The sequence below is a fragment of the Ctenopharyngodon idella genome, chromosome 2 (assembly GCF_019924925.1).
Source record: "Ctenopharyngodon idella isolate HZGC_01 chromosome 2, HZGC01, whole genome shotgun sequence".
Taxonomy (NCBI): domain Eukaryota; kingdom Metazoa; phylum Chordata; class Actinopteri; order Cypriniformes; family Xenocyprididae; genus Ctenopharyngodon; species Ctenopharyngodon idella.
In genome coordinates, this window is record NC_067221.1 from 302501 (window position 1) to 328294 (window position 25794).

The 25794-nt window shown below is 37.0% G+C and overlaps 1 protein-coding gene across 50 annotated transcripts in view; it reads left to right on the top strand.

The window, feature by feature from the left end:
• LOC127523930 (NACHT, LRR and PYD domains-containing protein 12-like) overlaps nt 1-25794 on the top strand; it is a 59928-nt gene that overhangs the window by 22064 nt on the left and 12070 nt on the right. For 18 of the 50 annotated variants that reach the window (XM_051915317.1, XM_051915162.1, XM_051915152.1 and 15 more), the window contains 7 exons: nt 55-228; nt 1737-1910; nt 5408-5608; nt 7595-7768; nt 8191-8364; nt 21290-21463; nt 23782-23952. In XM_051915317.1, the coding sequence (XP_051771277.1) occupies nt 55-228; nt 1737-1910; nt 5408-5608; nt 7595-7768; nt 8191-8364; nt 21290-21463; nt 23782-23952 (1242 nt within the window). Of the gene's footprint in view, nt 1-54; nt 229-1736; nt 1911-5407; nt 5609-7594; nt 7769-8190; nt 8365-8540; nt 8703-8793; nt 10072-21289; nt 21464-22855; nt 23393-23781; nt 23953-24288; nt 24940-25794 lie in introns of those variants that run through there. The other 32 variants (XM_051915231.1, XM_051915369.1, XM_051915470.1 and 29 more) reach the window with 26 other exon arrangements.

Sequence of the window (25794 nt, forward strand, 5' to 3'; positions counted from 1 at the left end):
CTTCAATAAGATGATCATCATAGATGTGAACTATTGTTATTTCTCTGTCTTCAGTCTGAGTTACTGCAGTATTACAGAGGAACAGTGTGTCATCCTGACTTCAGCTCTGAAATCAAACCCGTCACACCTGAGAGAGCTGAACCTGAGCGGGAATAATCTAGGAGACTCTGGAGTGAAAAACCTCAGTGATCTACTGATGAACCCACAATTCAAGCTGGAGAAACTAGAGTTAGTGTCATTATACTGTATTTACTGTTTAATTTATTTTAAGTCAACAGGACACAAGTCACATCATCTGTAGCGCTCGAGGAGGACTGAACTATTAACAAACTAGAAGATATACAAAGAAACTCAGACATGAATGGAACAGAAAGAGAATCAAAAAACAAACTCAGAACATGACAAACATTGTCTTTAATCACAAATCTAACATGTAGGAGAAATAAAGCACAACCACTTCAACATAAACGACAGAAAAAAGAGAAGAGCTAAGGGTTTAAGGCCCCGTTTACACTAGTACGTTTTTGTTTTAAAACGATCCTCGTCTACACCGGCGTTTACACAGCGTTCCAGAAACGATCTCCGTCTACACTACACAATTGAAAACACATGTCACATGACCGTTCATGCACACTGGGCATGTGTGTTCAAGTGTAAACAGTTTCCTCTTGTGCATGTCAGTAGCTGCAGTATTAAACAATGCAGTTTAACTGATCAATAGCTGCTAAAAATGACAACGAAACCAGCAAAGATTGCAGTTCAGTCTCCATGTTATTGTTGACACGGTCGTCGAGGACACACACAGTGGACGTGGGCAGCCACACCATCGTTCTCAGAAGTCTCTGTTTTGGTCCGTTTACACTGAAACACAACCCCAGTGTTTTCAAACTAAAACAGGGTCTGCAGCGTTTTCAGAAGTCTCAGAAACACTGGAGTAGTGTAAACCACAGGCGTAACCGTAGTAAAAGTTATGCGTTTTAAAATGAAAAGGCACTAGTGTAAACGGGGCCTTAATCAGGGTGTCCAATCCTGCTCCTGGAGGGTCCTGTAGAGTTCAGCTCAACCCCAATTAAACACACCTGAACCAGATAATCAAGCTCTTACTAGAAACTTCTAGACAGGTGTGTTGAGGAGAGTTGAAGCTGAACTCTGCAGGACAGAGTTTGGACCCCTGGATTAAACACACAGAGTAATTAAAGTGAAACAGAACAGCTGCAGGAACTAATTAACCAAGAACACTAACTAGGGAACACACACAGACAGCAACACCATGATAATAAAACACAACAAAACTGTGACACAAATAGATTATTCTGAAATCTTACATTTATACTGGACTAATGGTACTTTTCACTAAATCTTCTTTTATTAAGCAAAATGTGTGTTTAGAGATTGTAAATTATAATCTAAAATGACTTAATAATTGATTAATTAGATTTTCTTTCATTAAAAATGTGAAAATAGACCATTTAAATGTTCATTTTTCTATTGTTTCTATATTGATCCTATATATTAATCTAGAGTGATAAATTCACTTATTTGTGGAGTGAGGACGGATCCAGACTCGGATTGTAACTAGTGTCCTCAAACGCTCCTGTCTTGGTTTGTTCGTTTATATTATTAAGTTTCCATGTTTTTGCTGGTTTATTAGTGACTGTATGACATTTATTCATGATTCATTTAACTCACACATGAACTGAACATGGATTTGAGTCATTTTCTCTTTCTGTCTTCAGTCTGAGTTACTGCAGTATTACAGAGAAACAGTGTGTCATCCTGACTTCAGCTCTGAAATCAAACCCGTCACACCTGAGAGAGATGAACCTGAGTGGGAATAATCTAGGAGACTCTGGAGTGAAAAACCTCAGTGATCTACTGATGAACCCACAATTCAAGCTGGAGAAACTACAGTTAGTATCATTATACTGTACAGCAGTTACAGTGAGATTGAAGTTTATTTATTTTAAGACAGCAGAGCTTATGTTTCATTCTTTATAGCACTGCACTTTCTGGGTTTTATCTATTGGTCACATTTTTTTAATCTAGTAAGTAATTGTTTAATTTTCAGCGTTTGATATGATGTACTGTAGGGATGGGCATCTTTCAAAAATATTGCATTCGAATATTTGGGCTCATAAAAATCAAATATTTGTTTATTTAAATGACGTTTAACGAGAAAGACGTTTTTTATTTTTTTATTCATCAAGATTTTGTTATCGTTTATTTATTTATTTATTTATTTATTTTTATTAATATTAATATTAAACATTTGCTTACAAAGTACTAAAGTGCAAAAAGAGCCGGAGGTTCAGGGATGGCCAAACATTACATCACACTGAAAATTAGAGGAAAATAAATAAATAATATAAATAAATAAATGAGGAAATATCAATTAAATAGATCATATAAACATAACAATCCTCCCCACAAAACAAAATAATCTTAAATAAAAAAAGTGAGCATACATTCAAAGTTTTACTAGCCTTTTTGTTTCAGGAGGTAGATAAGGAGTTAATATAGATCTTAACATCTTCTTGAAAGTGAGAAGAATGGGAGGTCACTTTCATAGTTTTACATTTGTGGATAAAGTATTTTGCAAGCAAAATAATTGGAAAGAATAAATTTTCATGCTGCTTCTCAAAAATAACAAACCCAAACAAGACATCCTTGAAATAAAGCTCAAAGTCTTTATATATATAGTCTACAATGAACTGGCAAATGTCTTGCCAAAGTTTTCTTGTATGATCACAATACCAGAAAAGATGCAAGAGAGTTTCTGGTTGTGAATCACAGAAAGTACAGTTCACATCTATACTTAATTTCAATTTAGACACAATGAAGGTTTTTACAGGATAGTACAGATGAATAAGCTTAAAAGAAATCTCTTTGACCTTATTCACCAGAAGATACTTGTTAGGAAAAGTCCAAACCTTCTTCCACAATATATTTTCCACTAAATTGTTCCATCTTGAAACGACATGAGGAGTGGAAACCCAATCTTGAAGAAAAAGAAAACGAATCTCTCTATTATTTTTTACTGTAGATTTAAAGCATATTCTGCCTACATACGTGTCAGCCGGGTCTGGGAGAGGTATTTCAGAACTTGACAAAAAACTATTACAGCCCTTAAATAACATAATGACACCATTAGGGATAGCACCAAATACAATGGCAAACTGTTTTGGAGTAACAGGAATATTATAATGAGAAAGAAACTCTTGGTAAGTAAATAAGTAACCATCCTGATTAAATAGTTGACTAACCCGACTGATCCCATTCTTAAACCAATTTTCAAAAAATAAGGACTCATGTTTATAACAAATATTCTTATTATTCCAAATGAAGTAATTGGTTGGAGAAAAATTGTGTTTGAAAATCATAGACCATGCCAAAAGTGCTTGTTTGTGGAAATTGGAAAGAGCAACAGGGATCTTCTCAATGCTGAAGATACACATCAAAAGAAAATTCAAACCTCCCAACTGAGAAAAGACATATTCTGGTATAATATTCCAAATACTGGATGGATTTCTCAAGTAATTCCTCAACCAGTTGATTTTAAAAGGCAGACGACGACATTATGTGATAATACAATAAACTTGTTAAATGTGCTCCACAGCGCCACACAGTGCATTAAATTATAACTGCTAGTTTCAGTGCTTGGGATTTATCATGGATTCACTGCATTTACAGCCAGCAAAACAACATGGTAAAATTTGAGCAGTATTTTTATTAATAAAGAAGGGAATAAAGAATAGAGATGTCACAGATCTCACGTCAGGTCTCAGCTTGTTTACACAAGTTTCTGTGTTAGTGTGAACTTGGGTGCAGCATAGTGAATCTGCTGGAGAATTGAGATGAGAGCATTTTGTTCATTATGCTATTTAAACTGATTTCTGACTCTAGCTCCTCCTAGAGGTTTAAAGCTAGAACTACCAGATTGGGCTCAAACCTTCAGACTGTTCTGACTTAGTGTGCTTTATCTTTACTAACTGATCCGACTCACGGTTTTCCTAAAAATGACTATTAAATCTGGAAAAAATCCCATTGACTTTCATTGACGGAATGTTCAGATGAGCCAAGACTGTTCAAACTCCAACTGTCAGAATTCAAATTTTGACAGTTGGAGAGGCTCATCAGACTCCATTAGCTGCCATTCTATGTTCTATTTCTAAACCATTGAGACTCATTCAGACTTCCATTCTATCTGATTATTCTAATCTATCTATCTATCTATCTATCTATCTGTCTATCTGTCTATCTATCTATCTATATATCTATCTATCTATCTATCTGTCTATCTCGCTGTCTGTCTGTCTATCTATCTGTCTATCTATCTATCTATCTGTTTATCTATCTGTCTATCTATCTATCTATCTGTCTATCTATCTATCTATCTATCTGTCTATCTATCTATCTATCTATCTATCTATCTATATATCTATGTCTGTCTGTCTGTCTATCTGTCTATGTATCTGTCTGTCTATCTATCTATCTATCTGTCTGTCTATCTCACTGTCTGTCTATCTATCTATCTATCTATCTGTCTGTCTATCTGTCTGTCTATTAAAACTACTAAACTAAAACTTAAAACTCCTATGGAAGCATATTTGAATTCTTGCCAAATTCGCGTTAAATAAATTCATTTTGACTTGACGTGTTGTTTATAATGAATGTCACTACAGCCTAATTTGTGTTTAATTTTATAGTGAAATATATAATTTATAGCTACTCATTTTTCATTCTTGTTCTTTTCTGAATCCCTTTAAATTTAAAGGATTTTGTGGAGTGAGGGAAACTAAAATAGCCTAGGATAATGTTTAAGATGTTTGTAAATGTTCCATTTTATTTATTGGTATTTAATATACATATAATTGAATGTATTTGTTTGCAATTACGAGGTTAACGGGTGATTTTGGAGTTAGATCGATTTCTCTTTCATCAGATTACTTCCTCTTCTTGGCCGGGTTATGTTTCTCCGTGTCGTAAACTGTAGGGGCGAGGCTTCTAAACTGTGAATTTATAGAGGGTGATATTTAAATGAGGATTGTTTTCAGCCGCCACATTTATCAACATACGATCATTCGTACGATGGGATTGGCAGCATACTAATGTTTGATGAATCACACGTGAACCCTGTAGTAAGATGATTTCTGTGCTCAGATCTACGTTAGATTGATAAATGAGGCCCAATGAGTCTGAGTTCACATTATAATTGTGCAAAATTTTCACCTTTTAGTATTTTGTGATCTGGTGAATTAAAGAAGATGATCTCTTTCCTCTGTCTGTTTTATTTGAATATGAAGATGATGTGACTTTACAGAATAAAGAGTTTTTCTTCTGTCTTATTTTCTGCTCTCTCTCTCTCTCTCTCTCTCTCTCTCTCTCTCTCTCTCTCTCTCTAATGTAGTTTAAGTTCCTGTTATATGACAGATGAAGGTTGTTCTGCTCTGACTTCAGCTCTGAAATCAAACCCGTCACACCTGAGAGAGCTGAACCTGAGAGAGAATAAACTAGGAGACTCTGGAGTGAAAAACCTCAGTGATCTACTGATGAACCCACAATTCAAGCTGGAGAAACTAGAGTTATCATCATCACCAATGTTATTGAAGTTAGTATCATTACACTTTATTTACCATTTATTTTAAGTCAACAGGACACAAGTCACATCATCTGTAGCGCTGCATCTCCATCTGAAGAAAGATTCAGAAATGCATTAGTTAACAGGTTTGTATGTGTATCAGTAGAAAGAGCATTAAACCTTGAAGCATTTTAAACTTTGTGGCTATAAAACGTTTCAAATGCTGAAATCTGACAAATCTTTGCTATGAAACAAGACAGAAGTAAAAACAGACTAAAAGCAGATTGTCAGGAATGGCTGGTTGTAATGAAGCTCATGATGGAGAATACAATAACACTGTCAGGGTTTTAGTGGCAGTAATGATGCGCACGATGAAGGAGATGCTCAGGAAGACTTTTAATATCACTCAAAACACAAAACAGGAGAATATATAACCACTTTAACACATATGAACAGAGTTAATGCAGGACAGGGACCAAACACAAACTGAAGGCTGAAATACTGATCAGAACAAAGGAAGAAACAAACTAGACACACCTGAACCGAACACTATAATCAAATAAGGTACTGTGGAGACAAACAGGTGGAGAACGAGGAGGACTGAACTATTAACAACCTAGAAGATATACAAAGAAACTCAGACATGAATGGAACAGAAAGTGAATCAAAAAACAAACTAAAAACGTGACAAACATTGTCTTTAATCACAAATCTAACATGTAGGAGAAATAAAGCACAACCACTTCAACATAAACGACAGAAAAAAGAGAAGAGCTAAGGGTTTAAGGCCCCGTTTACACTAGTACGTTTTTGTTTTAAAACGATCCTCGTCTACACCGGCGTTTACACAGCGTTCCAGAAACGATCTCCGTCTACACTACACAACTGAAAACGCATGTCACATGACCGTTCATGCACACTGGGCATGTGTGTTCAAGTGTAAACAGTTTCCTCTTGTGCATGTCAGTAGCTGCAGTATTAAACAATGCAGTTTAACTGATCAATAGCTGCTAAAAATGACAACAAAACCAGCAAAGATTGCAGTTCAGTCTCCATGTTATTGTTCACACGGTCGTCGAGGACACACAGAGTGGACGTGGGCAGCCACACCATCGTTCTCAGAAGTCTCTGTTTTGGTCCGTTTACACTGAAACACAACCCCAGTGTTTTCAAACTAAAACAGGGTCTGCAGCGTTTTCAGAAGTCTCAGAAACACTGGAGTAGTGTAAACCACAGGCGTAACCGTAGTAAAAGTTATGCGTTTTAAAATGAAAAGGCACTAGTGTAAACGGGGCCTTAATCAGGGTGTCCAATCCTGCTCCTGGAGGGTCCTGTAGAGTTCAGCTCAACCCCAATTAAACACACCTGAACCAGATAATCAAGCTCTTACTAGAAACTTCTAGACAGGTGTGTTGAGGAGAGTTGAAGCTGAACTCTGCAGGACAGAGTTTGGACCCCTGGATTAAACACACAGAGTAATTAAAGTGAAACAGAACAGCTGCAGGAACTAATTAACCAAGAACACTAACTAGGGAACACACACAGACAGCAACACCATGATAATAAAACACAACAAAACTGTGACACAAATAGATTATTCTGAAATCTTACATTTATACTGGACTAATGGTACTTTTCACTAAATCTTCTTTTATTAAGCAAAATGTGTGTTTAGAGATTGTAAATTATAATCTAAAATGACTTAATAATTGATTCATTAGATTTTCTTTTATTAAAAATGTGAAAATAGACCATAGTTCATTTTTCTATTGTTTCTATATTGATCCTATATATTAATCTAGAGTGATAAATTCACTTATTTGTGGAGTGAGGACGGATCCAGACTCGGATTGTAACTAGTGTCCTCAAACGCTCCTGTCTTGGTTTGTTCGTTTATATCATGAAGTTTCCATGTTTTTGCTGGTTTATTAGTGACTGTATGACTTTATTCATGATTCATTTAACTCACACATGAACTGAACATGGATTTGAGTCATTTTATCTTTCTGTCTTCAGTCTATATGAATGCAGTATTACAGAGAAACAGTGTGTGATCCTGACTTCAGCTCTGAAATCAAACCCGTCACACCTGAGAGAGCTGAACCTGAGCTGGAATAATCTAGGAGACTCTGGAGTGAAAAACCTCAGTGATCTACTGATGAACCCACAATTCAAGCTGGAGAAACTACAGTTAGTATCATTATACTGTACAGCAGTTACAGTGAGATTGAAGTTTATTTATTTTAAGACAGCAGAGCTTATGTTTCATTCTTTATAGCACTGCACTTTCTGGGGTTTATCTATTGGTTAATTTTTTGTGTGTGTGTTTGTGTGTGTGTGTGTGTGTGTGTCTTTTAAATCTAGTTAGTAATTGTTTAATTTCCAGCATTTGATACGATGTACTGATTGTGTACATGCAGAAATCTGCCTTTTCAACAGAGAATAAAGAATAGAGACGTCAAATAAATAGTTTAAGATGAAAGAGAAGAAACAGTATCTTCAGCACACAGAACTAGTGTGACTGGGTTTCAGAACAGACTATTGGAAACTAAATGCTGCTGAAGCTCTTCAATCATCATAGATGTGAACTATTGTTATTTCTCTGTCTTCAGTCTGAGTTACTGCAGTATTACAGAGAAACAGTGTGTCATCCTGACTTCAGCTCTGAAATCAAACCCGTCACACCTGAGAGAGCTGAACCTGAGCGGGAATAAACTAGGAAACACAGGAGTGAAGCACCTATGTGACGTACTGAAGGATTCACACTGTAAACTGGAGAGATTGAGGTCAGTAACATTCACATACAAGAATCAAAATGCTGAAAATCACTTCAGCAGTTTAAACTAAAACACTTTATTCTCAATATCTCACAGTGAGTCTGAGTTCACATTATATTTGTGTAAAATTCTTCACATTCATGATTTGTTTGTAAGATGATCTCTTCCTGTTTGTGTCTTTCTAGTCTATATGTCTGTGGCATTACAGATGTTTCTTCTTTAACTCAGTCTTTGACTAACTCAAAAGCACTGCAGTTTTTAAAAGATCTTGATCTGAGATTCAATGAGATAGGAGACTCAAAGCAGCGGCTCCGTGACGTGCTACGAGACTCAAACTGTGTCCTGAGGTGAGGAAACATCACTGTGATATTAAAGATCTCATTTGCACTTTGTTCCACTGAACACTGATTGTTTTCTCTTCTGTTCCTCCTTCTGTAGATGAAGATCTGTGAAATCATCATGAGAGGATCAGGAATCATCAGGTGATCCACAGAAGAGTCTCACTACTGTGTCTATGAGGAGAAATAAATGTGTGATTAATGTGTAAATGTGTTTCATACAGATGGAAGAGACTCTTTACAATGTTTTCTTCCAAAATAAGGAGCACTTTTGGATTCATGAATTTTTTTTTTTCGTCTGCTTCTCATCGAGTTGAATTTTCACCGTCTCATTGTGGAGTATATTGTTCTTGTTTGCAAGGATTACTCGCCCCAGAGGACTTTAAACAGTTGGACTGAACTTGAAGGATATTGTTCTTGGACTTGTTATTTTCCCAGTGAGACTGATCCTATCATTAATATTTTTTACACACACACTCTCACATTTACATTTTTCACTTGGGATTTCTTAAAGTTGTTTATCTGTGTACAGATTTGTAAATACACTTGGGTTTATTGATGAAGATTTGTCTCCTGTTTGATATTATTTCTTGAACTGCTTCAGTTTCACTGTAATTCCCTTCATTTAGTGTATCCTCCTGGTGTATTAACTGGAGTGTTACAATGTGTCTGTCTGTTGTTAATGCACAGATCTACAGTATATTGTCTTTGTTCTGTGGATGGAGTCTCTTCTAGACAGACCAACTAAACATTTTATCAGTTAAACATTTCACACAGCATTTGTGTCTCTTTCAATGTTAAGAACAATTGCTTTTGTTTGAAAAGTTCACTTGCCTGTTGATGGTAGAGATCATTGTCACTGGTGATCTACTTAGGCCTTACCGATTAAATTATATCAGGAATTATATCAATCTATAAGCATCAAAGTTTGCCACGTGAAATCTCTTCATTCCAATTAACCAATCATATTTGAGGAACAATTTAGAGTTAGTCAAGTTTAGGCTTAAAACCAGGGTTAGGTGTTTCTACATCAGTGTTGTTCATCTATCATTTCCCTCTGATTTTAGGGGTCAGTTATGGGTAGGTTTAGGGGTAGGGATAGGGTCAGGACTGTTTTTGGACAGGAACGTTGTTCCAGGATCAACAAAAGATGCTGATCCAGGATCATACAGAATCTTTCTCGGCCAAATCACAGTGACCTAAATCATTGTGTTTGGAATGTACTTGATTATTTAATGTATTTGGATGGATTAATATTCTTACTGATCATGCTCACTGGAGAAGCATTGTGGCTGTGGAATACCCATAATCCCTTGTTCTGTAATGTTTTCATGCAATGACAAGTTTGGTCAAAGTAAAGATTTGTAAATAACTGGTATTTTGAATTAACATATCTTTGAGCTCCAATTATTGTTTAATTAACAATTTTGTTGTAAAGTTGTGGTTTGTGAGTTTTTTTTTTTTTTGTTTTTTTTTTTAGTAAAATTGTTCATAGTGCTGACTCACCAACAAAACAGAGGAAATAGGAATATGTCCATTTGTCTTAAAAATAGTGTTTTTGATAGAAGGATAGGCTATATAAACAAAACTGTCACTGTCCTGATCAGACCAGTGCTGCATCGCCATGACAGTTTATCATTTGCACGTGTTTTTAAGCCTTGCCAATTTAAACATTCAAGTGTAAGAAGATGCAAAAGACATGTTTTGTGTGCGCCCACATCCGAAGCGCACGCCCAGAAAGCCGCGTCTGACAGCACACGAATACTGAATTGAGCTCTTTCACGTCTTGCGCTTGAACGGACAGTTTCACACAAAACGACGGTCATCTCTGGACTCTGACGGTAATCATGCAGTTATTTTTCTAAAACATTTGTGGTTTTGCAATCAAAAACTACACACTGTTAAAGCATTGACAGTTTGTGTTTGGGCTGTTTCATGTCTTAGCTTTTGTGAAGTGAGTTCTAATATTTCAGCATTGGCAAATTAAGGTCATGATCCATCAAGAGAGGAAGCCATAGATCTGGATCCACTGGAGGAGAGCCAAACCAACATAAAGAGATGCCAGGATGTGACACGCTAATCCAGGCTTTTTAGCACTCAAAGGGGATCATGATCAAAGTGAAACTTGAATGTTAAGGTACTTTTTCCTATTTAATCCAGATCATTAATGAGACAAAGAGGAGTTCATGTTTCAAGATGAATATGTGACTCACTGCCACTGCCAGAGAGTTCATGTCTGTAATAGTGAGTTAAATTAAGATCAGACCACATTTGATGAGTAATCAGTGCAGAAATCCAGAGATTTTTAGAGATATTCTTGCCACTTGTGACTGTGTAGGTGTTCGGCTACATTTTGTTTTTATACTATTTAATTTTTTAGATTCAGAATATATTTCAATATGGTACAGTAGAATTGTAGCAGATTGCTGTTTCATTCAGTTTTGAATCATGTTTGAACATAAGTTTAACGGTTTTGAAAAGAGTATGTCAAAGGGTCCTGTTTTTAACATGTTCAGCTTTCTTTAGTGTGTAATGTTGTTATATTCCTCATTTAAATAATTCCCGCCCAAGGCATACGCAAAATAAAGAGGCGGGGCCTGGACGAGTTAGTAAATGCTGCATCTAAAAATTGCATACTTCCCTACTGTATATGTGGTGAAAAACAGTATGTGACAAAAAAAGTATGTCTGAATTCACAGTACTCTTAAATTAAAAAGTACCCGGATGATCTACTTCTGTCGAGATTCTTAAGTGCGCATATGATGGACATTTTACTATCCCATGAGGCCACGGGAGAGGATTTATGAATGGCAGTGAAGAGACACAGCTGATGCCGTAGGTCACATGACAATGACAACATGATGAATGTAGTGTGTCCGGATTATATTCACACTACACACATTCATACTACATAGAACATACTTTTTAAACCGTCGTGAAGTAATTACTTATTCAAAATAAGTTTCAGACACAGCCAGTGTGTTGAAACCGGCGGTTATGGTAAGGGGCGGGACATTTCCCAAACACGCTCAAAGCGCTTGACCAATCACAACACACTGGACCATCTGTAACCAATCAGAGCAGAGTAGAACAAGTGTCTAAATTCAGAACATGTCGCTCATGTATTTTGAAGTGAGCAATATTGAGTTTCACCGGGGAAAAAATGCTGTTTTAAAAGTCACTGGTAATTTTGCGACAGGTAGGATTCAGTTTACAGCACTTCTCTTTCATTTCTATGGCCCTGTCCCAAATGACACCCTAAACACTTCCTCTGATTCAACACTTCTGTGACGTAATGCTGCTTTGACTGTCAGGTAGAAGTCTGCTGCGGAGTAAAAGTGTGCATCGGCTACACAGGAGGCGCTCACGAGCACCCTTCTGAAACCTAAAATGACAAAACAGGACACCCTAATGTTGTGGACTTCATGATCACTTGCACGAGACAGCCACTGTAAGTCCACAAGACCGTAAGTGCACATACTGGCTAGTCTGGAAGTAAAATAATGCCATATGTTTTTGAAACAAAAAGCATCTTGAATTGCACTACTTGAAAAAAATATGCATTGCATTAACCGTGCTTGTATTTTAATACATTGTATTTTTAAGGCTTGCATTGATGTGCTTTGATTTAGCGCAGTGCAGCACAGCAAAAACAGACTCGTGCGGAAACAATCCCTCCTGGAACACACTGCCGGACCACATCTGTGTGCAGCGTGAATGATATTTGTGCAACACTGAAGACAACAATCTGAGAGGGAAACATGCTGGAGCATCACATGAATAATCATCATCACATTAACACATAAGAAATCAAATCCGGTATAATCAGTTGTATTGATTCAGGATATAATGTAATGCAGTTGAGTTGATCATCATGTGAAGTGTGTTTATGACCATCAGCTGGAGAAAGTCACGGATCAAGAACCAGTTAGACAGGGAACTTTAGATGCTGCTTTTGGATTAAAAACTTAAAAGTGTATTGATGGACTTGAGACAGGAAAACAAAAACCTGTTCTGTTTAAGATAGATGACATGATCCTGGATATATTTAATAAGTTATGGAGAGAGGACAGACTGCCAACGGCATAGAGGCAATGCAATTTATAATTCCCTTTAAATAACAGGAAAATATTCTTCATAATGTTTATGTGATGAGTGTCAGAGAGCAGAAACTAGAACATGTATTAATAGTGTCCTGATACAAAACAAAAGGATTGAATGTATAACAAATACAAACCTCAGGATCATTTACAATATCCAGCATCTTATAATAGTCCAGGAACAGGGAATATAACAAATGCACTGCTGAAACAGGATTAGATATATGTGGTGGAATATCCTCGCTCCAGTACAGTAGGTGGCGGTGTGAAACTGTTCAGCTGCTTCAAAACCCTCCTGAAAACCCACGAAGAAGAAGAAAGCGAAAGTAACAACACATCAACATGTTTCCCACTGGATTTGATTCATGCGCAGGAGTTTTTTAATACTTATAAATTCTCTTCTTATTGGACAAGACTGCAAGTAAGTTTTAACACGTTCTCGATTACAGTTATTTGTAATTATTAGTAATTTGATATTGTGTATGTAAGCGTGATTTAAATGTGAAGTTACAGAAGTGTTCTTATTATTATTGTTGTTTGTTCTGCTGCTCCGAACAGATGAAGAATCTTCCAGAAATTACAATCTTTTGAAGGTCACGGATGATAAAACATGAAGTTCAGTGAGAAAGAGTTGTTGAAAACAAGTAAGTTTCTGAAGATTTTCCTCCCATTTTCGCTTCCGTTTTAGGCTGTTGTTTTAGTGATGCGAAATCGAAAGTATTTTTGAACCAGACATTTACATGAAGTAGACATGTCTTTTTGTTTTTATTAGATGAAGACTAACGTTTTTTTTTTGTTTTTTTTTTTAATTAAATTGAATATTTCAGTTCATATATATCAATTATGATTAGTAGTTATACAGTATGACCATTATAATTCAGGTTACTTTTACTCAATCAGTTATTTTAGGATCATTTGAAAGTAATGAATTCAACCATCATTGTGAACTTGAAGTAATGATTAAATGACAAACGATTCAACAATTAATGAAGATGAATCAGTTAAACTCATTAATCTGAAATGATTAAGACCATTCAGTTATTTTATGTCAATATATTTGTTTGTAACGCACTTTATTTTATTCATTGTTTTTGCTGTTGTTGGTCACTCAGTATTCTTCATTATGTTCTTCAATAATTCTTCGTCTCTGTGAAATGGTGTCATTTCCAGGTTGAGTGATTGATTGTGCTGATCTGTGTTCAGTGTCAGTTTATCTGAGCGAGGAAAGGACTCTCTCTCTAAGATGAGTCTCTCAGAGAAACACAGGTAACACTGCGTCTGTTTTCATTTTAAACTCTACTGGAGTTTGTGTTTTACTGTGAATAACAAAACTCTAGACATTGTTTTATATTTGTTTCAATTTTGAACTTCTTAAATTAACTCTGACATTGTCTATAAAGCCCCGTCTGCTCTATAGACAATATCATTAATAATTTGTTAATTATTACCAAATACATGACTTTGGTTTTTTGGTCACTTAATTTAATTGAAGTTTGCTAACAAAACTGTGTCACACAGACATTTTTGCTCCATTTCTGTCAATAAACAAAAACATGTTCTCTTAAATTAGTCAAATATTTTTTTTAACATATTTAATCTTATTCATGTACATTAAAGAAATCATTAATCCAGTGTGAGCCAGTAAAATAAAATGATTGTTAACTATAAAACTGTAAGTTGTGTGTGTGTGTGTATTTCTGTGGAGGATTAGATAAAGACACAGATGTGTTTCAGACACAGTTTATCCTCCTTTATTAAAGTGTTTCTCTCTGTTCTTTGTGTCATTAGAGTAAGATCAGACTCACATGTGTCCAGCTCTGTGTCTCTGAAGAGTGATGATTCAAAAGAAGGAAAACCACCAGACTTCGGTGGGGAAAAACCATCATCCGATAAAAGGTATTTTGTGTGTTTACATTATAGAGTTGCATTATTTGTCCTCAGTGGTGTATGTGATTGAACTTGACTAAATAAAACAATAATTCACAATAAAACTCAATTCCTGGGAACCTTATGGAGCTCATTCCAGTAACACAATTACACAGACAGCCACAAGGAGGCATAAATTCACTATGGAAAATAGATCATGCAACTAAACATGTATATATCCAGGGGTGCACATAACTTTTTTTGGTCTGGTTCTCAAGGGAGCACCTGAAGATGCTGCTTGGTACTTTGTGTGCACAGATATCAGTGCGCGAGTCCAGATTTTTGCCTCTTCTTCCACGTTTAAAGTCGTTTGAATGTGTAAACTGGCAAGACAAAACATGTCCAAATGTTAAGCTTTCACTCTATGATGGTCAAACTTAGCAGTTAATCCATGAATCACATGCGTGCCGAACCGTGGGGCCTGGTCCGTACGGATCAACTGCGATCTGTTGCACCCCTAATAATCAGTCAACACACTTATCATCACGATTGCTATCATACCAGAGATGGAGAAAAATCCTACTCCAGTAAGTAAACGTGTCCCTGTCCCCAAAAATGTTGGTGCTCAAAAGCGCTTCCCTCCACGTTTTCTGCTGCACATCGTTTATTTTTACCATGCATGTGCACCAGTTATGTGCACCCCTGTATATATCAATCCATCCAACCGTAGTCATAAATGGACAAATGCACAGCTATACTGCATTTAATTACTATTTGCAACATTAATTCTTTTCAAATGAGACTAAAGTATCTCCTGTAGTAAAGTGTTTTTCTCTCTCTCTGTTCTTTGTGTCATTAGTGTAAGATCAGACTCACATGTGTCCAGCTCTGTGTCTCTGAAGAGTGACTGGTCAAAAGGTGGAGTACCAAACTTCAGTGGAGAAAAACCATCATCTAATAAAAGGTATTTCATGTGTTTCTAATTTTCACACTGAATGTGTTAAGAAGTTGTATCAGTGAATACCATCATGAAACATTTTAGATCAAGTATTTATCAGAGTATTCACAGGTAATGCTTTTTTCTCTTTCTGTAATATTTTGCCTGGAAAATCAGTATGTTATTGTATTTATTTGATTACAGGCTTCAATATGAGACATTAGACTCAGACGTTCAGACTCACAGGAAACACAAGAGTTTCACAGACAATCTCCAGTGGATCTTCCAGGTAGGAAAACACATTTTCATAAATGTTTAATATTTATAACAAACAAATATGTTATTGAACAAAGAAATTTAATTTGATTCTCCTGATCACTTATTTTTCCATTTAAGCACACATATTTTTTTAATTTTTCTATTTGTTAAAAATAACAGCCTGTTAGCATGTTAGTCTTTTAACTGGATTTTTTTTTAACAGATATAATTATTGAATGAATAGTGTTGACCAAATGCAGATGTACAATTTGTTTTCAATTGTGTTATTCTGTCCTTTTTCTTTGTTTTATTTTCAGGATCTTGAGAGCAAAATAATCACATTTCTGACGAAAGAGCTGGAAAAGTTTAAGAAAATATTACAAAATGAGAACACAGAATACTTTGTGAATGACTTTAATGAGAATAGATGCAGTATCAAAGAAGCAGCTCTTGATCTCACACTACATTACCTGAGAGAGATGAAGCAAGATGAAGCTGCTGATGCTCTAGAAGGTCAGAGACTCATGATCATCTGTCTGATTGACACTTATAAATGGAGGAGAGAAAATTCAGACTAAAACTATCTATTTTCTGTTCCTGTGTTTAGATGAGCTGTTCTTCATTCATCAGCTAAAATGTGGCCTAAAGAAGAAGTATCAATGTGTATTTGAAGGAATTGCGAAGCAAGGTGACTCCACACTCCTGAATAACATCTACACAGATCTCTATATCACTCAGAGTGGCAGTGAACAGGTCAATACTGAACATGAGGTCAGACAGATTGAAGTTGCTTCCAGGCGGCATGAATCTCAAGAGATACAGGTTGAATGCACACAATTGTTTGAAGCACCTGAACAAGACAAGGAGATCCGAACTGTACTGACAAAAGGAGTCGCTGGCATCGGAAAATCAGTCTCTGTGCAAAAGTTTGTTCTGGACTGGGCTGAAGGAATAGAAAATCAAGATATCAGCTTCATATTTCCTCTTCCATTCAGAGAGATGAACTTAAAGGAGAAAGAAAAACTAAGTTTGATGGATCTTATAACTCAATTTTTCCCAGAAACAAAAGGACTGAACCTTACAAGAAGGAATAATTTCAAAGTCCTGTTCATCCTTGATGGATTGGACGAATGTCGTCTTCCTCTGAAGTTTGATTGTAATGAGACATGGTGTGATGTATCATCACCAGCCTCTCTGGATGTTCTCCTAACAAACCTCATGAAGGGAAATCTGCTTCCTTCTGCTCTCATCTGGATCACCACCAGACCAGCAGCTGCCAGTAAGATTCCTCCCGACTGTATCGACCGGCTGACAGAGATACGAGGATTCAATGACTCACAAAAGGAAGAGTACTTCAAAAAAAGATTCACGGATCAGAATCAGGCCAACACAATCATTGATCATGTTAAAAAATCAAAGAGTCTCTTCATCATGTGCCACATCCCAGTCTTCTGCTGGATTTCAGCCACTGTTCTCCAGAACATTCTGGAGGAGAAAAGAAATAATGATGTGAAAATCAATCAGGCTGATGAGATCTCTAAAAGACCGCAGGAATCAAATACTGAAGACACTCCCAAGACTCTGACACAAATGTACACACACTTTCTCCGCTTTCAGATCCAGCAGAGCCGCCGAAAGTATGATGGAGAATACGCACCAGATGTTTCATGGGATAAAGACGCCATCCTTTCACTGGGAAAACTGGCATTTCATCAGCTGGAAATAAACAACGTGATCTTCTATGACACAGACCTGGAAGCCTGTGGTATTGACGTCTATAAGGCATCAGTGTACTCAGGCATGTGTACCCAGATCTTTAAGGAGGAAACAGGGATCATTCTTGGTACCATGTACTGCTTTGTTCACTTGAGCATTCAAGAGTTTATTGCAGCCCTTTATGCACATCTGTTTCTAGACATCAACAAGAAAAGTGTGTTTGATCACGAGTCTACAGGGCAGGAAAACAAAAATAAAAATTTGCTCAAGACCCTTTATGCACATCTGTTTCTAGACATCAAAAAGAAAAATGAAATCATGATTGATTTTCTCAAGACTGCAGTGGACAAGGCACTCGAGAGTGACAGTGGACACCTGGACCTTTTCCTCCGCTTCCTCCTTGGTCTGTCACTCCAGTCCAATCGACGACTCTTACGGGGTCTGTTGACACAGCAAGATGACAATGACCAGAGCAACAAGGAAATAGTTCATTACATCAAGCAGAAATTAGAAGATAATCTGCCTGCAGAGAGATCCATCAATCTGTTCTACTGTCTGAACGAACTGAATGACCAAACTCTGGTGAAGGAGATCCAGACCCACCTTAGCAAAGGAAGTCTCTCATCTGGTGACCTTTCACCTGCCCAGTGGTCTGCTTTGGTCTTTGTGTTGTTGACATCAGAGAAAGAGCTGGAGGAGTTTGAGCTTCAGAAATTCAAGAAATCAGACGAGTGTCTCATTAGATTATCAGCAGTCATCAAAACCTCCAGAAGAGCTCTGTAAGTCATTCAATATATTTTGTCATGATTTGCTTTCATCTGAAAATGCATTTATCTACATTAATCTATAGTGATTCCCCATCATGAACATGAACTTAACCCTGTAAAGCCTGACATATGAAATAATGGTCTGAAAAATCTATTTTTGTTAAATGGAGACAGTTTATCAAAACTTTAGACAAAATATAAAAGAACATATAAATGTTTGGATAGTTGTTTTGTATTATATGATAGACCAGATATTTATGACTCGGGGGGGGGGGGGGGGGGGTATCACACACAGTTTCTGTCAATCTCATGTTAATCTTGAGTACATATAGAGTACCAATACATCCTTCATATCTCCGAAAAGTCTTTAGTTTTGTCATATTTATAAAAGATAGATACGCTAAACTGACTCTTTCCAGAAAAACAAGAGATCCTAGAGGCGTGCCTGCCTTCAGTGCCGTGGGCGGAGCTAAAGAGCCATGAGCGCGCGCAGCTTCTGCGTAGAGATTTCTGCTAGCTGCGACATCATTATAAATACAAAGGGAACAAAAACGTTCGTGTTGTTTACATTATATGCACTTGCGCGCCGATTGCCAACAAAACACAGACATCTGATGCAGCTTTACTCACCACACGTGATCTGCAAATCCAGTGCCGAACTGGGACTTGTTTACAAAGTATTCATCACCGAAATCCCGGGAACAAACAAACATACGTGTGCAACTCTGTTGCTGCCCCGGAAAAACAAACTTCATCCTCTGTTCCCTTAACGCTGGGTTCTTTGGGAAGCTGAAAAAGGTAATCTTTCCCTCACAACCAAAAATGCACTCCTTTGGTGACAGGAGCTGCGTCTCATTAGGAGGCTGCTTCCTTCGCAGATCGCATTTTGTTTGCACACGCTTAACAGGGAGAAGTGCCTGTACAAGGAATTCCGCCCTTTGTTACGTGATAAAGGGCCATACTAAAAAAACTCTCACAATCCTGTACCGAAACCGGAAGTAGTCATTTGGCACAGAAATACTCCGTCGTACGTTCAACTCGTGTTTTGAAACTTTGGCCATGTTTACCATGAGAATCCAACTCTTCAACAGTGTAAATACGAACCCAATTCCAAAAAAGTTGGGACACTGTACAAATTGTGAATAAAAAAGAATGCAATAATTTACAAATCTCATAAACTTATATTTTATTCACAATAGAATATAGATAATATATCAAATGTTGAAAGTGAGACATTTTGAAATGTCATGCCAAATATTGGCTCATTTTGGATTTCATGAGAGCTACACATTCCAAAAACGTTGGGACAGGTAGCAATAAGAGGCCGGAAAAGTTAAATGTACACATAAGGAACAGCTGGAGGACCAATTTGCAACTTATTAGGTCAATTGGCAACATGATTGGGTATAAAAAGAGCCTCTCAGAGTGGCAGTGTCTCTCAGAAGTCAAGATGGGCAGAGGATCACCAATTCCCCCAATGCTGCGGCAAAAAATATTGGAGCAATATCAGAAAGGACTTTCTCAGAGAAAAATTGCGAAAAGTTTGAAGTTATCATCATCTACAGTGCATAATATCATCTAAAGATTCAGAGAAACTTGCTATAAAAGTGTGAACCGTCTCATCTAATATTGTCAGTACAATCATGTCAATAATATTGTTGAATGTTAAGTGTCCCCAACTAATCAAGCCAGAGGTGACAGTGGCAAGAACCCAAACTTCATCAGGTGACAGAAATAGAGAAAAAATCCTTCAGAGAAACCAGGCTCAGCTATAAAGCTATGAATCTATGAAACATTATATATATATAATGTTGTTTATGTAAAAAAAAAAAGGAAAACATTTTTAATATTTGTATATAGAAAAATATATTGTTTGTGTTCCATTTAATTCTGTGATGTGATTTATTTCCCTTGTAGGTTAGATGATTGTAACTTAACAGACAAAAGCTGTTCAGTTCTGGCTACAGTTCTTGGATCAGATACCAATCTGAAAGAGCTGAACATGAACAATAATAATCTGCAGGATTCAGGAGTGAAGCTGCTCTGCACGGGACTGAAGAATATAAAGTGTAAATTGGAGGTACTGAGGTAAGTTGAGCCATAGGAGTCACATGACGAGAGTGAGGCGCAATGACTGACAGGTCGATGTCAGAGGCAAAAGCGCAAGAACATTTGTTAATAAAAGTTGCATTTTTTTTTTTTTTAATATAAGTGAGTTTGTCTTTTTGTTTGTCTGTCATTTTATTGTTGTTGTGCTTTTCATTAAATAATGGTAATGAACCACAAACTAAGCATTCGTTTTAAATTAAGGGGAAAATCCAAATCCAATTTTGTATAATTTATTTCTGCTACAACGCAGGTATACCATGTCATCAGTCCTATTTGTTTTGCTATAAAAGTGTGATGTTTAATATAACTGAGTTTGTTATTGTACTATTTTATTGTTGTTTTTTCATTAAGAGTAATATCGAATCAGCATTAAGCAATCATCTTGTTCGAAGTAAAGGAAAGATCTAATGTTAAAGATCAAAATGGACTCTGTGCATAAGATGGCGCCGGTGAGCTGCGGCAATGCGAGTTTACCTCCACTCATACACTTTCAGTCTTAACGACGTTAGCATTTTTTGTAAGAAGAAACTTATGTATGAAACTAGATATAGATAACAGCTAGATATAATGAATGTTTTTTAAATTAAAGATGATGGTGGTCTATCAGAGACAAAAGAAAACATGATTCTTATATTAATGTGTACCTCTGTGTGGTAATTCATTGAGATATGCGGAGATTATCTTTTATTCTTTCTCCTGTTATTTGCCTCCATATTCAGTTATCAGGTTTTGTGACTAACGTTCAATACATTTGTACAAAGAACAAAATAAAATTAACTTTAAGGATTTAAATTGTTCAGGTTGAACTGATTAATCAGCTGAATGTTTTCATTCCTGTTCTAGACTCTCTAACTGCAGTGTAACAGAAGAAGGTTATAAAGCTCTGGCTTCAGCTCTGAGATCAAACCCTTCACACCTGATAGAGCTGGATCTCACAGGAAATGATCCTGGACAATCAGGAGTGAAGGAGCTCGATGATTTACTACAGGATCCAAACTGTCAACTGAAGACACTGAGGTGAGACGGGATGAAATAATACAAAATTAGTTACATGCAGGCTAAATATTCATAACAAATATATTATTTTACTTATAGAATAAGCTGGAGAATTTGTTGCATCAAAATGATCAAGATCAGATCAGATGCTGTGGGTTCTGTCATGATGATGATAACCGTCAACACAGTTTAGTTGTGGTACAAGCTACAGGTCAAATAGACATTATGGGTCAGTGTATGTGCTGCTATTCTGGAGTATGGTATATCTTGACAATTAACATGCACAATTTTGCTTTTGTGCACACTTCTCATTAAAAGCTCTTGATAGCCTTTCAGTCAAATTGTTTTCTGAACAGTCAAATTGTTTTCCATCAAGCCCAGATTCACTGTATCTCTACAGCAGGTCTATGAGTCTCCAGATGTTCACAAACATGCAGTTTCACAAGCCAGTTTTCTCTGCTGATGTTTCTCACTCCTCGTGCTTAAAGGGGTCATGAACTACATTGTTTTATTGTTTTATAATGTTTCCTAGGGTGCACTTATAATGTTAGTATGATTTTACATCCAAAATTGTCATAATTTAGAAATAAAAAGCATTTTTCCTACCCTGATTTTAGCCCTCTGATTTGAACACTCTGTTTTAAGGGGCATGTCTGCTGTGAGACTTCAGTGTTAATGCCCACTGCTGTGATTGGCTAACATCTTTGCATTTGATATAGCGAAGTATTACTCTCTCTTTTAGTGCATTTTTACTATTACAGCTCTCAAGATTAACTAATCGTGAAAAGTGCTGCATTACATTTAGATCTGTTGCATTATATTGAGATCGTGGCATGAAAGGTTGCAGAAATGAACACTGTAGCTGATCACAGACATGTTGTTGAGAGTATGAAAGCAGTGATCTCGTCATTGAACCTCAATTTATGCACACTAACAAATACTTTCATCTTCACTAACAGTGCAAATGTGATATAATTAAGAGATTCGTCTAATAAAATGGGAGTTTTGCACGTGTCCAGAACTCAGTCACTGATAAACTTGCACTGTTTGATTGACAGCTTCAGCGCTCACTGCTCCAACAATTACGAAGGGAGCTTTCTTTGATCGCTTTCTTTATATAATTTAATCACAGTTTAAATAAGAGAATATTTTCATCCTACTAAGAGAAACAACGCAAGTTGACATTCAGTTACGGGTTTGATTTACTGACACACAGACAAAGAACATCTGACTGTACATGAATCATTAATATCAGATCAAGCATTAGAATTAACACAGTTACTTACATGTTGCATTACTGTCGAGTCCAGGCACTGCACAATATTTTGTAATCCTCAATGGCATGTTTATTGCTTGGTAGCTCGATCTGGTTTACCACCACATAGGCCTATGTTATTTACCTATTACATGTAGGTGGGGCTAAACAGGCAGTGATGAAGTAGGCGTTGATCTTCTTCTGCAGAGGCGGTGCTTGCTGCCCTTTGACGTCATAAGGCAGGAACACACCAAGCCAACAACGACGAACTAGTGGCGATGAAAGCAGACTGCGGAGTTGGCTCACGTCGGCAGCGTTTGGGTCCAAAGTTGCCCTGACACACCAAACCGACCGCCGACAGCCGACGGCCAAGTAGCACGTCTGTTCTGCTCCTGCGTAAGATGAAATGGCTTTCCGTACCAGCAGGTGGCAGTAGCTGAACAGCCAATCAGAATGATCAGATGGCCCGAAGGACTGACGAGTTCCGGCGCAGATTCAACATGTGGAATCGGCTGAAAAAAAGCAGACGAGGACCAACTTCAGCCGACGGTGCAGAACACACTGAGAAAACTTAGTCGACCGATGAACAAAAACTGCCCGAAGGCCGACCATCGGCTTGGTGTTATTCTGCCTTTAGATCCCCACTTTGAAAAAGTCGTTTGTTGGGTCTGGTGTCAATAAAAGCTTTTATTGGACTAACAAGGAAGTTTTCAGTTCTGAAACTTACAGGATATTCTTATAGAATTTAATTTCTCAGTTCATCACCCCTTTAAAAGCCATAAAGATCTTGAGGCCTTAATTTCACACTCTGTATTCATACTGAAAATCATGATCTAGTGAGCTTTTGTCCTTCTGCTCTGTGGGACGTTTCTGTTCTTATGAGTTTGCTTTAGGACTGAGTGTCGCTCTAGTTTATTTTAAATAACTCTATTAGATTTTGTTTTCAAGTATTTATATATTTATTTGTGTATTTAAATGTTCAAAGAAAAGTGTTACATCTAAATAACTAACTAGAGCTTGTCTTATCAGTCATTTTTGTAATGCAACAGACATTTAGTTGAGAATTGAATTGTCTCTTCTGCAGGTTTTTGAGTCCTGCTGCAGATGAAGCCTGTCAGTATGTGAGTGGAATTGTGGGTAAAAACCCGTTACTCCTGAGAGAGCTGAATCTGAGTGAACATGAACTAGGAGACACACGAGTGAATCAGATCGTTGCTCTACTGCAGGATAAACACTGTCGACTCAACACACTGACGTGAGTATTGTTCATTTATTTATAATATTACATTACTTTTAATTGTGATGTTACTGTAGCTGATAATAATATTTCCTCACTTGTTTGAGTCAGAGCAGTTTTTCTCAGTGTCACACAGAGCCACAACAATGTAAAGTAATACAATTACAATTAAAACGTGACATCAAGCTTTAAATATTTGACTAAGACAGACAGTTTGATCATGGGTCAATAATTATTTCAGTTCCTGTAGAGGGAGATCAATGGTTTTCTTCCAGAGCTTAGAAACTCTTCAAATAAGTGATTGAAAAAACATCTGCACTATAAACACACAGATGTCTTTCCTAACTTTCACAGGTTAGTTCTGTGTAAATTAAAGTGAAGTGAAAGTGACGTGTGGCCAATTTTGGTGTCCCATACTCGGAAGTTGCGCTCTGCATTTCACCCATAGCAGTGAACACACACCAGAGCAGTGGGCAGCCGTTTCTGCTGCGGCGCCCGGGGAGTGATTGGGGGTTCAGTGTCTTACTCAAGGGCTCCTCAGTTGTGGGTAATGAGAGTGGAAGAGAGTGCTGTTCATTCATTCCCCACATCTACATTTCCTGTCGATAGTGAGACTCAAACCCATGACCTTCAGGTTACAAGTCTGACTCTCTAACCATTAGGCCACAACTGCACATTTAAATATAAGTGTTCATATATTGAACATGACTGCTGAATGTGATCATGTTTACTGATTGCTGGTGTGTAACAAAGTTGTTTTGTGACATCAGAACTGTTTTATAACTGCTTTCAATTTAATGTTTGTATTTCACAAAATGTAAAATGTCTCATTTTGATGCAGCATATGCTGTAACTTGTAAAAACTGAACAAGTGAATTTTAAAAATCTGTGATTAGCATCTGCCTGTAATAAGATCCACTGAAATCAATTTGACCGAACACAAGTGCAGCTTTATTCAAATTAATGTGAACCAAAAAATAAATAAATAAATCAATAAAAAAACAAGACTTGACTAAGAAACATGAACGTCACCAACAGCAGTTACAGGGAACAAAACCAGACAAAAGACAATGGTAACATGAAGCTATATATACACACAGACACTAATAAACCAGAAACACCTGAACACAATGAACCAATGAAAACATGACACATGAAACAGGGGCTGTGTCTGAAATCGCCCCCTATACCCTTAAATAGGGCATTATTTGAGGGGACAGTCATTTGTAGTGGTGTCCGAAACCATAGTGGACGATGTTGAGTGCACTCATTCAGTCCCGCAATGCACTGCAATAACGAGTGTACAACCGATACACACTCAATGGCTAGAGAATACCCATAATGCACTGTGAGAGTCGCGCACTGAATGAATTCCCGCGTCTCGCCAGGAGATGGCGCCCGCAGCTGAATCAATCATCCATTCATTTTCCAAACCGCGCTGGTCCAGCATTATCATACAGGTTTAATTTCCTTTTTTAATTGATCATTAAATCGTTTAATTAAGGTTTGTACATGCTAGTTTTCATGGCAGAGTTTAACATAAATATTCATTACTACTGGAGCTGCCAGTTTGCTGTATTTCAAATGATTAAACAGCAAACACAAACTATGCGAAATCGGCAGCCCTTCCGGCGCACTCAGTGTCTGAATTCACTCACTCGTTTCATTCACTCCTTCAAGTGGACTATATTAGTGGAGTAATGTAGGGAATAGTGCAGTGCTATAAGTGCAATACTGCTTATCTAAAACATGGAAAATTCAGTATTTAAAGCATGCCATAGGGCTGAGTGATATGGCCAAAAAATCATATTTCTATTTTTGGGCTGAATGGCGATGTATAATCTCAGTATTTTGTACATT